At 40.4% G+C, this 15960-nt stretch overlaps 1 protein-coding gene across 1 annotated transcript in view; it reads right to left on the bottom strand.

The window, feature by feature from the left end:
- Positions 1-15960, bottom strand: part of LOC122802295 — a 1020490-nt gene that overhangs the window by 459195 nt on the left and 545335 nt on the right. The window contains exon 8 of the mRNA XM_044071943.1: positions 3619-3725. Within this exon, the coding sequence (XP_043927878.1) occupies positions 3619-3725 (107 nt within the window). The remainder of the gene's footprint in view (positions 1-3618; positions 3726-15960) is intronic.

Here is a 15960-nt window from a genome sequence, read left to right as displayed (position 1 = left end):
ATCTTTGATCTGTTTGGAAAAAGAAGCATCTGAGGAAGTGTGAAAATATAAAAAACAAAACCTAGAGATTTTTGAAAAGTATAAAAAAGAAATATGGACATGGGAAAGAAAGAGAGATTTGATATGGTGCAGTATTTATGCAAAGATGAAAATCAAAATAATCAATAGGAAGAAGGCAGCCCCAAAGGTATTCGAAGAGAAATACAGGCAAAGGCATCCAGATATGGCAAACGTCACAATATAAAAACAATATCACAAAGAGGAAACATAGAAAAGAAGATTAGTAATGTAGAAATTAAGAAAAATAGAAGCTGAACTTATGGAGTGCCTGTGAAGTGAAGGACTTGGTGCAGGATGTCTAACACAGGTTACATCACAGCATGATGGAATAAGTCTCCAAAGTACAAAGAAACAGGAAGATCAGGAGACATCTGAGTAAGAAATATGGACATGGGAAAGAAAAAAAAGATTTAATATGGTGTAATATCTATGCACAGCAGAAAGAAAAACTAATCAATACAAAAAGATCAGCACCAAAGATATTTGAAGATAAATATAGGCAAAAGAATCCAGACATGGAAAACTTTACAATAATAAGACAAAGAGGAAAAGTAGAAAAGGAGATTAATAATGGAGAAGTTAAAGAAACAGAAATTGAGGTTATGGAGCACCTGCAAAGTGAAGGATTTAGTGTAGAAAATCTAATTCAGAAAGCACCACAACAGGACAGAGCAATGGACACCCAAATTAAGGGGAAACCAGTGGACCGGGAAGCAATTGGTCAGCTGCCATATGAAGATATTCTGGAGCCTTCCACAGGAAAACAGTACAAATGTTCACTTGAAGCTGGACAGCAAGGGAAGGAACAGGAAATTGATGCAGTCAATGCTGAGGAGTAATAGGCTAGTGAGTTCCCATATGATAGAGCAACAGATGGCACAGGATGAAATTGAAGAGAATGTACCACAGGAAGATGCCATAGAATCTTCTATAGAATGCCCGCAGGAAATGGAAAACAAAAAATGTGCCCTCGGTTTAGAAGAAAATGAGCTAAGAGAAGAGTTGCTTTATTTAATAGAAATAGACATACCAAGATCAATGAAAGAAATACACTGCAGAAGGTTAATAAAACCCAAAAAGTCAGAAGTTTGATAAAACAAATGAACACAGTAATTAGGACTATCCATAGAGATCCATGTGATACAACAGAAGTAAACAGGATATATTACTGTGCAGTTAAATTAATAACAGATAAAATTCTACCACAAGAACACAGGGTAGTAAGGGAAAGGAAGGGGAGAAATCAAATGCCATCATGGAAGTATCAAATAGAGAAAACTATAAAGCAGTTAAGACAAAAAGTACAACTGTTAGTGGAGTATAGAAGAGGGAACAGCTCAACAAAAATACTCAGAAAGATAGTTGTGATAGAAGCAATGAGCACTATTATAATGGAGCAGGATCTATCATGCACTATTGCAAATGTTGTTCTTCTTTCGGCTTTTCCCGGTTAGGGGTTGCCACAGCGGAACTCAGGTCTGCTAATGATTGGCAGTAGATTTTTACAGTGCCGAGGTGCCAGGCAAATGCCCCACCTTCAATGAAGACACGCCCATTCACGCATCTCTTTTGAACACCACTCGACCGCGGGGAGGACATGCAGACTCCACACAGAAGGCGGTCCAGCCGAGAATCGAATGGGAGAACCTTTTGCTGTAAGGCGACAATGCTACCGCTGCACCACCGCGGCTTACCCATGCACTATTGCAAATAATAAACTAAAAATATCAGCACAGGCAGAAAAATTTAGAAGATACACAGATAAATATAAAAGAAAAGTACAAAATAAGCAATTTATTGATGACCCCAAGAAGTTTTACAGAGAATTCAGAAACAAGGCAAAAGTAATTGAAAGACCACCCAAAAAATCAGAAAGAGACAAATTTTGGAGAAGTATTTATGAAGATCCCGTGCAACATAACAAAGATGCTAAATGGATAGAAGTAAAAGAAAGTATAAGAAGTTCAAAGATACAGGATATGAAATGGGATATGAAATGGGATGAAGTAACAGCTAGAAAGATTTAAACAAAGTTAAGAAAATCTTCTAATTGGAAAACCCCAGGCCCACATGCAGTACCTAACTTCTGGTTAAAAGTATTAACATCTTTGCAAGAAGATTTATCCATTTGTAAGAACTATTTATATGTGCACCCTGAACAGGCACCAACCTGGCTAACAACAGGAAAAACAATGGTCCTACTTAAGGGTGAACCTGCAAGCTACACTAAAATTTATAGACCAATAACTTGCCTTCTGGTGACTTATAAACTATACACTGGAATTGATGCTGACACAGTTTATAGTCATTCAGAAGAAAACTCAATCATTGCAATACAACAAAACGGCAATAAAAGAAAGTCATATGGAACAAAGGATCATTTGTTGCTAAATTAAGTCATAATGGAGAACTGTAAAAGGGGGAAGAATCTAAGTATAGCATGGATTGACTACAAAAAAGCATTTGATAATATCCCACACTCATGGATAAAAGAGTGCTTAAAAATGTGTAAGATACATCCAGGGTTGCCAGACGTCCCTATTTGGGCGGGACTGTCCCGAGATCAGCAGCCTGATCCCGAGTCCCGCCCTGCCGGTTAAAATCCCGGCCAGCCTCCACTTTGTTTGTTTTTTTTTGATTGGCCCGTATACCTGGCATATGGGCCAATCAAAAATCACTAAACACAGAGCTACTTGTGTTGAATGCGGAACTGCAATGCATTAAACACGAGAAGCTCTGTGTTTAGTGCAGAGCTACTGTTCTTTAATGTGGAACTGTGTTCCGCATTAAAGACCTTTTTTTTTTTTGGTCTTCACTTGCCGTGAGAGACCTTCTTTTTTTTGTCCCTACCTGGGGGGCTGGAAATCTGGTAACCCTGGATACATCCTACACTGACTTTGCAGTTAAGCCATGATAAAGGGCAAATTATTATTCCAGGGATAAAAAATCCAATAATAACAGACATTAGTTTCAGACTTCATATGCTTCGGAAAAATGCATGCTAACACAATGCCTTTTATTCTAGCAAATTTATAAGTTTATAAGAGCAGTATTTAAAATGTGTCCCTGTTTTTTACCTTTGTAACCCATTATTTTTGGCTTAGTCCAGATTTCTTGTGCTACGAGGCTGAGAGGTATGAAGTAAATTTCATCGTCAACAAAATTTTCATCTCACCAATTCCCAGCTTGTCCAAATAACATTTTTGCAATTGCAATAAAAATACCACACACGTCTTACAGAACACTATGTGACAGAATTACTATATTTCTAATATGTGTTTCTGACATCAGCCATGTGATACACAGACTGTGTTGTTTAAAGAAAATATACAATTTTGTGCTTTGAGTGAGTTACTGGGTAATAATACTGTTTCTTTCTATACATTAAATAGAATGGCTATTATGTACACGAGGAGTAGAATAAAAAAGTGTGTAAAATCATCTCAAAGCATAAATAACTGCATTCTGTTCAACTTTGTTATATACTCAATATGCACAGCTGTATGTACACAGTTTAAACTGAAATTACATCTGTAGAATCAAAAATACGTTATGTACCTCAGTTTGGTTTCCAACAGGATTAGGTAGTACAACTTCTGAGCTGGTGCCTGAGGACATGGAGCCTTGTGATTCACGTCGGGATATTCCATTGTTGTGAGAAACATCTGAAGAAAAGGAATGTAGTATTAAAGATTTGAATATTACTGTTCACTAAAATGTTTTGGTCTGTGACCATAAATTCAGTTTGTTGTAAAACAACACTGTTAATGCTGTCAGAATATAGGCTTGTAAAATTGCAAAAATGCAGGTATTTAAGGTCTCATACATGTACGTGAGCACACATACATACATGCAACACACACACACACACACACACACACACACACACACACACACACACACATATATATAGATATGTGCGCGTGCGTATATATATATATATATATATATAAACTCAAAAAAACAAACCAAGCAAGATATTGCAAAAACTCCATACCCGTCAGCAAAAAAAAATAACTCAAAAAAAAGAAGATGTTATAGTTAATTTAAAATCTTTTTTTTTATTGGCGTTGTGGCTGTAAGTGTCCTGTGCTCAGGGTGCTTCAGCAAAGCGCCTTATGTGGTTGAAATGAGAATTAACCTGTTGTTGAGTTTTTGAGCCATTGATTAATTGCAATAACATCGTCTATTTTTTTCTTTAACTGGACTGGATGGAGACTATGGTTCTTTTTATCCACTATTTCCTCACATATATATATATATATATATATATATATATATATATATACACACACATATATATATATATATATATATATATATATATATATATATGCGTGTGTGCGCGTGTGTGTATGTATGGGTCTACTTCATAAGATCGACAGACCATTTGATCAACATTCATTTGGTCGACAACCAGTACTCAAGGAACTTAACAGGGATTTGCCCTCCCTCCCCAATGTTGTGCGACCCTGGAGTTGATATATATATATAGTTAGGGGGGTGTGGGGGGCACAGCCCCCCACCTATTTTCATTTAAAATGTGTAGTTTTTGTTGTAATTTCATGTTTTAAATGGAAATAGGTGGGGGGCTGTGCCCCCCACACCCCCCTAACTATATATATCAACTCCAGGGTCGCATAACATTGGGGGGGGCAATTCCCTGGTTTTTGCCTTGAGTACTGGTTGTCGATCAAATGAGCTGTCGATCAAATGGTCTGTCGATCTTATGAAGTAGACCCGTATGTATATATGTGTATATATATATATATATATATATATATATATATATATATATATATATATATATATATACACACATACACACACACATATATATATATATATATATATATATATATATATATATATATATATATATATACACACACACATGTATAAATAAATATATATATATATATATATACACATATGCACATATATAAATATATGCATATAAATACATGTATATTATATGGTGTAGCATACAGGTAGAATACTTGCATTAATTACTGACCATGGCCTTCTAGAATGGCTCTACCATCAGAAATACTGGGACCAAAAAGTTTCCCGATGTTCTTTAACCCTCTAGCCTTACAACTTTAAAATGCAGCATCGGCCAAGTGACAGTAACTTAAAAGTGTATGGGTGACTTGGGCTTCCTCCCCATCAACATGTCTAGAACTGGTAGTTCTATGATATGGAGGTCATGAGGCATACAGACTGCTGAGCTTGGGAAATACTACTAGTGGTAGGATTGTATCTGCTATTGCTGTTGTTATTTTCCAAGCAGTGCAAAGAAAAAAACAGTATGTCAGGAAGAAAAGTACAGTCCTGTAAATTGCACTCACCATAACAATATATATTTAAAGTTCTGTCTGCTGCAGTAGCCTTTTGCCTACATGTGTACCCTGCCTAAGATACAACAACCAGCCAACTCACAAAGCAATGGCTCACTCCCACACCTTCACTCTGACTGGACAGCCCAGAAGAGGGAAATCAGCAGTCAGAGTGAAGAAATACAGAGAGAAATGTGTACTCACTCTGAACCTCTAAAAGATATAAACAGGAACAAATTACTTTATATGACAACAACTAACTATATATACAAGTAGAAGATGGTTCATGGCTGTGGCTACTGCAGCAGTGAAGAATTCGAACATCTACTGCTTTTTTTTAAACACCTTTATTAAATTATCACTTAAGACATAGGTAAACATACATTAACAGAAAATATAATAAAACATTTTAACATTTTTCCATTTAATGCACTATACATCACATATATTTTCTTTGCTATCATAAATTCAACATTACACAAAATTGCTGAATTTCTGCCTTCCCTTAAACCTCACTCCTCCTCCTCAATATCTGTAGCCATAATTTCCATTTACTTCTATGTAATTTGCTCCTTTCCTTTTCTAAAGATCCCTCTTTGAGTTCTTTTTATTTCTCTTATAATATTCAATACCTGAAATACAGTTGGTGTAGACTTTTGATAAGCTACTGTTATAGTAACTACCACTTTCACAGCTGTATTATGTCCATCATTCTCACTGCTGCAGGAGACTTCTAGCTATATGGGTTGATTACCATAGCCTATCCAACCTGGGAGGCGTGAAATAATGATTCCAGGAGCATACGTTGGCTGAGCCTAGCAATCTAGTTGTCTCTGTTTGGCCTAGATAGTAAATGTGGTAGAGGTTTTCTGGGATGACATAAGAATGTGGTGAATGGGGGAAGAAAGCTTGGAGTTTCTAGCCATTACTGGAACTGGAGAAACCATGCAGTCATCTTGAGAGATTGCATGTCAGAGAGGTAAACTGGACAGATGAGACAGAAGGTCCTGAGTGGGATCCAGCACCCTGGGTGAAGCTACAGGAAGGGAAACCACACTTGGCAAGGCCAGAATGAGGCAATAAGTATAACCTTGCTCTTCCACTGTAATGCATTCTGAAGAAACTTGGGGATGAGAGGAGTTGAAGGGAAGGCAAACAGTAGACCAGAGGGCCATTTGTGAACTACAGAGTCTCTCAATGACTTCCCCTCTGGGGGGGATCAGGAGAAAATACCTGACGCACTTGGTATTGATGGGCAAAGCAAAGAGGTCACAGCACAGCTGACCTCATTGGTGAAATATCATTTCCACCAATGACTGATTGAGAGACCACTGATGAGGGAGTAAGACACCTGCTCATTTTGTCTACTACCATGTTGCTTTTTCACTGCCTCCCAGCACAGTGGGTAGGATCAGATTCCCCCATGTCTGTTGATGTGCCAGACCACAAACATGGTGCCTGTCAAATAGCAATTATACCTAGAGGGAGAATATCTTGAAATGCCTGCAGTGTGAATAGGACTGCTCTCATTTCTGGGATGTTGATGTGAAGATTGGCTTCCGTCTGGGATCATGTGCCTCAGACTGTTCTTCCCAAATAACGCCCTACCCCTACTCTAGTTGGGAGGCATCCGTAGTCATTCTGGCCTTGGGCATGGGTAGAGTAAAAAAAGGTCGGCCCTGAATAACTTCTTTTATATGAACTCACCAGGCTATGTGATGCCTGCAGATGTTTATGATATGAATAAATGCTGTCTGTGGATGGTGTCTTATTGCCCATTATACTGCTAGAGTCAACTGTTATGTCCTCATGTTAAAGTGAGCCAAAGGTACCATTACTATTGAAGCTGCCATTGACCCCAGTAGTTGCAAGTTTAATTTGGCTGGAGGTGAATGAAGAGAAAGAATGTGTAATGCTTGCTTTCATAAGGTGTCCACTCTTGTCTGTGGTAAATATAATATTTGTGTTCTGGTACCTACATGGACACCAATGAACTCCAGAAACTGCATTGGGCAGACCACTAATTTGCTGTAATTTATAGTAATGCCTAGTTGGAGACACAGGTGGAGCAAGTAGTCCCTGGTTTAAATGAGTAGAGGCTTGGTGGAAGCAGATTGGAGCCAGTCATCTAGATATGGAAACACTCAGAATCGGTGAAGTCTCAGGTGAACTGCAACCACTACCAAGCACTTGATGAACACCCTGGGAGCTGTGGTGAGACCAAAGGGTAGTGCTATGAACTGGTAGTGACTGGCTCCCAGATGGAAGCATAGATATCTCCTGGAGCACCTGTGTATTTTGATATAAAATGATGCATCCTGGAGGTCTATCCATCACATCCAATTGTCATTCCACAACAGTGGTAGGATGGATTGAACCATGACCATCCAGAACTTTGAATGTTTTGCAAAGTAATTCAGATGGCTGAGATCTTCTTTGGCACTAAAAAGAATCTTGAGTAAATTCTGGATCCTTGTTGTTCTGGAGGGACCAGCTGGATGACTCTTTTCCTCAAGAGTTTCTCTGTTTCTACGACTGCTGCTTTCCTCTGACTGGTTGCATTTTGGGGGTAGAAGGGAAAATGGTATGTAATAACCTTTGGGTATTATATTCAGTACCCACGTATTTTTGATAATAGTTATCCAGGCTTCTGGGTGTAGAGATAAGTGCCCCTCCCCTGACTGCCTCCAGAGTGCAGCAATTGGTTAACCCTTCAGGGACAATGAAAGGGCTTCTCGGAGAATGGTTCTCTGAAGCCCTGATGTTACAGGCCACCTCTGCCATGGGGGAAGCATCTTCCATTAGAGTCACCCCCACACTGCAAGGGGATCTAGCTCCATAGGAGTCCTATGAAGAACTGTGTGTCTTTCTGAACCACGATTTTCTGCCACATCTCTGGTTCCAGGAACAGGTCCTTTGAGGGGTAGAAAAATGGATTCCAACAGCAGACAATGTCTTCCCATCATGTTCACTCCTGCAAAGAATTCTTTACCATGGGCCAGAACAAGGTGGGTCCATCAAATGGAGCATTGATGAAGGAACACTTGAAGGGTTCTGCAAAATCACAAAGGCACATCCAGGAGTTCCTGAACCTGCTGATCTAGCTGCTCCCACTGAGGCATGAGAGATCAGTTTCATGGAAGCACTGAATAGAGACTGAAAGGTGGCCAGTTGCGAAGAAACTGTCATTTTGTGTCCTTCACAAATATTGACCCCAAGGGGGTACTGATAAACTGTTTGATCAATTTTCTCTGAAATCCTGTCACATTTGCCAGATAATTCAGAGACCTGAGGGTAAATGTCACTGAACCATAGATATGCTTTACATATCTGTCCATTGCCATAGATTCCATATTAGAGGGATGGACAGAATAACTCTATTCCACATCTTCTTTCTTAGTGGCTGCTGCAACCACCATAGCATTCACAGGGGGATTCTTGCTCCAGTGAGTCCTATCCTTAGGTGCCAAGAGACATTTATCAGTGTGTTTTGGAATGGGCTCTATCACACCTGGATCCTTCCAGACCTGGTGGGAGATAAGGTCTACCATCTCATCCACCAGTAGGACTACCCAAATTATAGCTGAGCCAGTTCCAAAAGCCTTAAGGAGCACTGACTCATCTTGGGAAGGGAGGTCAGAAGACCAGCCACCTATCTGTCTCAGAAGTTCTAGTACTTCACCTAATGAGACAACCTCAAGGGATAATCTGGAAGACCCTTCCACTTCACTAAAGTCAGTATCATTGGTTAAAGATTCTCCTCTTACATATCTGCTTCTGAGGGAGCTTTTCAGTGGGAGACTCTGGAGAGGACCCAGAAGCACCAGCAAAGTCCTGAACAAGGACAGTCTCAAAGCTTGACCAGACTGGCTATCCCAATGGGACAGGATGAAAAGACCCAGCTTCCACAAAAAACAACTGAGTGTGGGGGGGACCTGAGGAGGGCAAAGCATGTCTTTTCTTTTCAAACACAGAAAGCTCTCAACACTACTTTGAAAGCCAATGCTGTGATGTAGCCAAGCTCAGCCCTCACTGGATCCAATGAAGTCTGTGAAGGATAAAACCCAATCTTCCCTGGTTCCAGCCTTGAAGCAGAGCTCAGGAACAAGCTATCCAGTGTCGAGTCTCTGAGGTAAGGGAGAGCTCTGAGAACATCACAGTCAGTCCTGGGTCCCCCGGGTCTGGCACTGATGCTACAGCTGTGAGATCCCTCCAGATCCAACAGGATCATAACTATCTGGATCAGAGAAGGTACCAGAGTTGAAGAAGGCCAAGTCTTCTGATCCAACACAGATGTACTCGGATGTCTTAGGTCTGAAACCTCCAAGGCCAATGGACGGATTGGAGTAGCAGTCACAGGCTGGGGCTGCATATTAGAAAGGCTCTCATTTCTGAGGGAAGTTGGAGTCAGAAAAACACCCAACTGGATCTGACTTCTGAGAAACTTTCTCATCATCCTGTGCACATCCACTTCTGATAAGCTCCTAGATGACCTGTGGGAGGATGAAGTGGAACGTGGAGAAAAAACTGTTCGAGGCATGACCTGCAGAAAGGGAGACTAAAGCCTTGAAGTTATTGGTTCTGGAGAAAATCTAGCAAGAACCTGAGGTGACTTGGGCTTAGATCAGGTCAGATTTGAATGGGAGGACGGATCCAGAGTCTTGAATTTTGTTGGAGTTGGAGTCATGGAGGTGGATGGATCCAACATCTTAGAAATCTTCTCGGGCAGAATAGAGCCCAAAGAAGTTGAAGGAGGAGAACAGTAAGAGGAGTTCTTCCTCAAATCTTTATGTTTGTCTTGAGACTCTTCTGAAGATTTATTGGAGAAGGATGAGGCTGCAAATGCAGACAAAGCTGAAGAAGGAAGAAGTCCTTTTAAAAATAGTTTGTTCTTTCTCTTGACCAGGGTCTGGTTGCTAAAACTAGCACAAATCTCACAATCTGTTTTAAAGAGAGTTGGACCATGTCATTAGACACATTCTGAATGACTGTCAGCACTGGGAATTTTGTGCCTGCAAGCAGCAGGCGTTTTAAAAGCAGGTAGCTTTGTCTGACATACTCAGAAATTACACACCTATAAAAAAGAAAAGGCTGAGCAGACAAAATACCAACAATGGTAACAATGATACCCAAGGATAGAAAAAGAAAACAATACCAACAACGGTAACAATGAAATACCAAGGAGGTAACAAGAGAACCCATAAGTGCAGAAGGTCCAGTGGAAAGACTATCTAATTTACAGCTAATGAAATTATCTAAATCTATTTATAAACCATTTTTTAAACACAGGAGGACAAGGAAGGGAAACAAAAGGGAAAAATGTATCCAACTACACAAAGAATATATAAAATCTCACTTATCTCACTATCCCACACTCGAGATAGAGGTGACCATGTCTTATCACTAAAGCAGCTAACTCGATCTGAGGTAACTGAGGAGTAGAGTCAGATTATGAGTAAGGGGAGGAGAGCGAGCTATGGAGCCTAAAGTCTACCAGAATGGCTGAGGACAGATTTGATGATGGCTTGCACCTAGGCTTTCGAATACTGGCCAAGGCTCTTGCTGCCCCCATAGTGCCTTTTTTTAGGCAAGGCTCAAAAGTCAAACCCACCTCCATAAACAGCACAATTAACAAAAAATGGAGGGTTATGCTACTCAATGCCAGGAGTTTAAATCTCAAAATGCATGCGCTAGAAGCACTCCTCGGTATGGAGAAAGTTGACATCTGTGCAGTAACTGAAACCTGGTTCAAGGCTCCAGAGAGTACCCCAGCACTACTGGGCTACAGCTCATACCACACGTTTTGGCCACAGAACATGGACCGAAACACAAAAGGAGGGGGTGTATCCATATTCATCAAGGATACCTACACCTCCAGGTTAGTGGCGCAGCATGATACCTCTGAGATCATCCATGTGCAGCTAACATCGGGCAAATCTGCAATGCAAATTGTGGCCTGCTACAGATCACCCTCCATGACCCAGGACCACCACTCCATCTTTCTAGAGACACTGGAAAACATGAAGGTCTTACAGAACACCCTGATATTGGGCGATTTCAATTGCCCTACCATTCACTGGGAAAACTACTCGAGTACAAATTCCCAGGCCCAGCACTTCCTGGAATTCATCAACTCAAATGACATGGATCAGCTGGTAAACTCCCCTACCAGAGGTGAAAACATATTGGACCTGGTCATCACCAACATGGGTGACAGATGTTCCCCACTAGAGGTCAACCCGTCACTGGTTAGATCAGACCATAAACTAATCACTCTGGATGTCCACACCCCACCGCCACCCCCAACTAAGGAAACCACAGTAAAAAACTTTTCTAAAGCAAACTTCACCTTATTTAAGACAGAGGTGGTAAGTTTCACAGCCCCCACGCTAAAGGATAATGCTGCCCAAGATGCAGAAACCTTTACAAATGCACTCTATGAGCACCTATAAGGATGCATGGATCGTGCCATCCCTAGCAAAACCAAGACTCACTCCCCTAAGAGAAGGAAACCAGTTTGGTGGACCCCTGCAATAAACAGGCTATACAATAGAAGGAGATAACTAGTTCAGAAAAAAAAAGCAAATCCCAAGAAGGAAAGACATCCCTGATCAGTATCAGTAAGAAACTCATGAAATCATCCAAGGCTAACTTCGACAGAAAAATAGCCAAGGATTCAAAAGATAACCACAAAGCCTTCTTTAGCTATGTTAAGAATCTAAGTGGCAACTCGCAGATATGCACTGAACTAGTGCAAAATAGCACAAAATATACTGAATCTACTGATATTGCCAACATCCTGGAAGATAGATTCAGTGCAAACTTCACCCCCCCTCTCACCTCCAAAAGGGCCCACAACAATACTGGAAGAGTGTAGTGTCCCAAAAATCACAGATGCACAGGTGAAAACAGCCCTTTCAAAAGCCAAAAAACACAGCATCAATGGGACCAGATGGTGTCCCAGGCTGCATCTTGCATGAACTACAGAATGAACTAACCCCCCCACCTAAACACACTATTCAACCTCAGCCTCTCCACAGGCTACATGCCCATAGAATGATGCACAGCAATGGTTATTCCTCTTCACAGAGGAGGGGCCACAACTAACCCTGGTAACTATCACCCCATAAGCCTGACTAGCCCGGTCTTCAAGGCTATGGAGTGCATCATCATGGAATTCATTAACAAAGACATTGGGAACCTCCAAACACTTGACCCAACCCATTCCCTGCTTTGTTAAGGGCAGATCATGCCTACTAAACTTGGCTGACTTCTTCAAGACAGTCACCAAGGCCACAGACGAGGGAAAGGTGGTTCACATAGCCTACCTTGACCTCGCCAAGGCTTTTGACACCATTCCCCAATTGTATATTGCAGAAAAACTCACCAGCCTGAACATAAACCCCTATGTCATGAGATAGGTTGCCAACTGGCTTCCAGACAGAACTCACACGGTAAGACTAGCGGGCTCCAGGTCCGACTGTTCTGCATATACTTCTCAGACATACAAGCAGGGCTATGGCTAACCAAGTTCACCAATGACTGCAAACTGGGAGCCATAACTGACTCTCTGGCTGACACGGACATCTTCCAAAAGGGCCTTACTGAGATGGACACCTGGTGTCAAAGTCATGGCCTCAAGTTAAATGCCAAAAAATGCATAGTCATCCCATTTGGGAAAAACAAAACTCCCACGAATTACCACATAGGTGGCAGCCCCCTTAATACAGAACAGATAATAAGAGATCTGGGGACCCAGGTAGATAGTAATCTCTCCTTTGACAATCATATTGCCAAAGTAGTTAGGAAATCCTTCTATGTGGTCCATTTAATTACTAAAGGGTGCGCATCTAGAAATAAAGAGGTTATACTGACCCTCTACTCATCACTCATTAGGCCCATCATAGAGTACAATGCCCCATTTGGAATGTACCTCACAAGACACTTCCAACAGCTGAAAGACCACAAAAGTACTTCACCAAGAGGATTACTGGCCTCAAACATATGTCCTATGCAGCCCGACTGAAAAAACTCTGGATGTACTCAGTGGTATATCGCTTACTCAGAGGTGATATCTGCCTGACTTACAAAGCCATGTCCAACTCAGAATTGATGGACATGCTCCACCTAAAGAAATTCAAGTCACTGCGAGCCACGTGCTCTAGTGAGCTAAACCTCGCCACAACAATAAATAGAACATGCTGGAGGGATAGACTCCTGTCACAGACACTCCCCATGCTTTGGAACAAAATTCCAAATTAAATCAGGCAGAGCCCCTCACCTTGATGAGTGGATGGGTAACAGAAAATTCACCCCTGGGATCATTTCACTGGCTCTGCTTGACAGAGGATCAGTTAATTAATCAATGGAGCGTCGAAAGCCGACACACTCTGGCTAGGCTTATAAATGCCCTTGGGCAGATAGCCTAGTACCTACCTATGAACCTATGATGTTGGATCTGAGACCCATCAGTTGAGGCAGGACAAACAAAACAACAACAGATCTGATTTTTAATAACTAATATTTTGATTACTAGTTTGCTTTGAGGAAAATGCAGTACAATGTGAATTACTGAAACTGATGACTGAAACTTTTGCAAAGAACCTAGCAGTGCACTGAGGATTGTGCTTTGTTTGTGAACTCCTTATGCCTGTTTTCTTTGTAAATAACCATCTATTTAAAAACAGACAAGGTAGCTCTGAAGATTGTTCTTAAAAATGCAAGTACTGTTAGATGCAATAGAAAAAGGGACAAGTTCAATACAGTTACCCCAACTCAGTACAACCTACTGCAAATTTAAAACACTGAAAACACCAGAGTTAGATTGCATTTCCAAAGTGAGGGTGTTTCTATGACAGGTATTTTTGTAGAAACTGGTCATACTAATGCTAGTCATTCTTTTAAACATGACATTTCCTTTTCAAAACATTTTTAAATCACTATAGCCAGGTGACACATATAAGTGCTTCTGCAGTTACATCCTACTGACACTTCTAGGTGTCAAATATTGCTTGTTCATATTTGCATTAACAATTTCAAAACCACATTAACATGCAAAGTATATTTCATCTTAAAGCTTACACAGTGGCAAACACAACTGTGTTGATATTTGACCTCTGTCTAGTACAGGTTGTTGTTGTTGTTGTTGTGTCTTTCGGCTTATCCCGGTTAGGGGTCGCCACAGCGGAACTCTGGTCTGCTAATGTTTGGTAGTGGATTTTTACATGCCGAGTTACCAGCCCTGACGCACAACCTTCAACTAAGGCACGCCCATTCATGCATGCCTCCACACAGAAGACGCTCTAGCTGAGAATCGAACGGGACAACGTCTTGCTGTGAGGCGACAACGCTACCGCAGCACCACTACCGCGAGTAAAGAGGTATTAACTGCTGTTTGTACAATATGCATTTATAAAAGATTCCTTTATTGTCATTACACAGAGTACAATGAAATTTGTAGCAATCCTAAAGGTGCATTCACATATAATAAACAATTAAATAGAAAAGGACAATACAATATAACAGAGCAGCTGAGTTACTGCACTTGGGGTATATTGCATATGTGAAATTGAGAGTGCAACTGATAATATTAAAACATGAAATAAGGTGCAAAAGAATGTAAATGTACTTTGTAGTGCAAGACTAACTGTTGTTTGTGCTGGTCAGAGTCAGTGTAAATGTTTAGCATTATTCAGTTCTCGTATGGCTCTGGGGTAGACAGTGTTCTTAAGTCTGTGTGTCATAAATGTCATGCTTTTCTAAATATCTCAACAACAAATTAGCACAGACAGAACTGCTTAGCTTCATATGAAAGCTCTCAGCTGGATGAACAAAATGCTACTAACAATATGTGTGTAACTTGAGTGGTTGCTGAGATATTTTAAAATTGTTTATAAAATATTACAAATTTTATAGTTAGTGTGACTTATAAAATCCAGTTTAAAACTTAGAATCTAAAGAATACTACCATTATAAAAATAGCTTGTGCTGAATAGTTTGCTGTTAAATCTTCAGTAACCCCTATAGTTCCAGAGATATGAACATTGGTTTGAAATGTGAGGATATAATTTGATTCTATCAAAAAGCTTAGGCTCTGCCCGTTGGAAGATATGGAGAAAACTTCCAGAGCTCTATTGGAGAGAATGAGTTAAATCTAAACTTTAATCAGAAAAGTTAGTTTTACAGGATAATAGTTCCAGAGAACACTAAAAATCAACAAAGTAATAGAAATAAATTATCTACCTGGATAACCCCAAAAAACTGTACAAAAATGCCATTACAATTTTAAACAAAGTAGGCAACACTCTGCCACTCATAAATGAGTAGAAATACCTGGTAATTTCTCTACATCTACACTCTCTTTTGCAAGACATACAGATAAAATTATCAACAAACCTCTATACCAGGTTACATATTGCTACAAGATCACTCACCTACTTTCTCCCACAGCATGCAAAGCACCAGCCAGGAATGTACTTACCTCCCAGCTTGAGTATGGTCTACTTCTAATAATTCTGCACTCAAGAAGGAATACTCACAAGGTACAGACTACTGTTAATAA

Source organism: Protopterus annectens, chromosome 5.part0, assembly GCF_019279795.1.
Source record: "Protopterus annectens isolate FY-2018-M chromosome 5.part0, PAN1.0, whole genome shotgun sequence".
Classification (NCBI taxonomy): domain Eukaryota; kingdom Metazoa; phylum Chordata; order Ceratodontiformes; family Protopteridae; genus Protopterus; species Protopterus annectens.
Note: the sequence above shows the minus strand (reverse complement) of the source record. Positions and strands in the feature narration are given on the sequence as shown.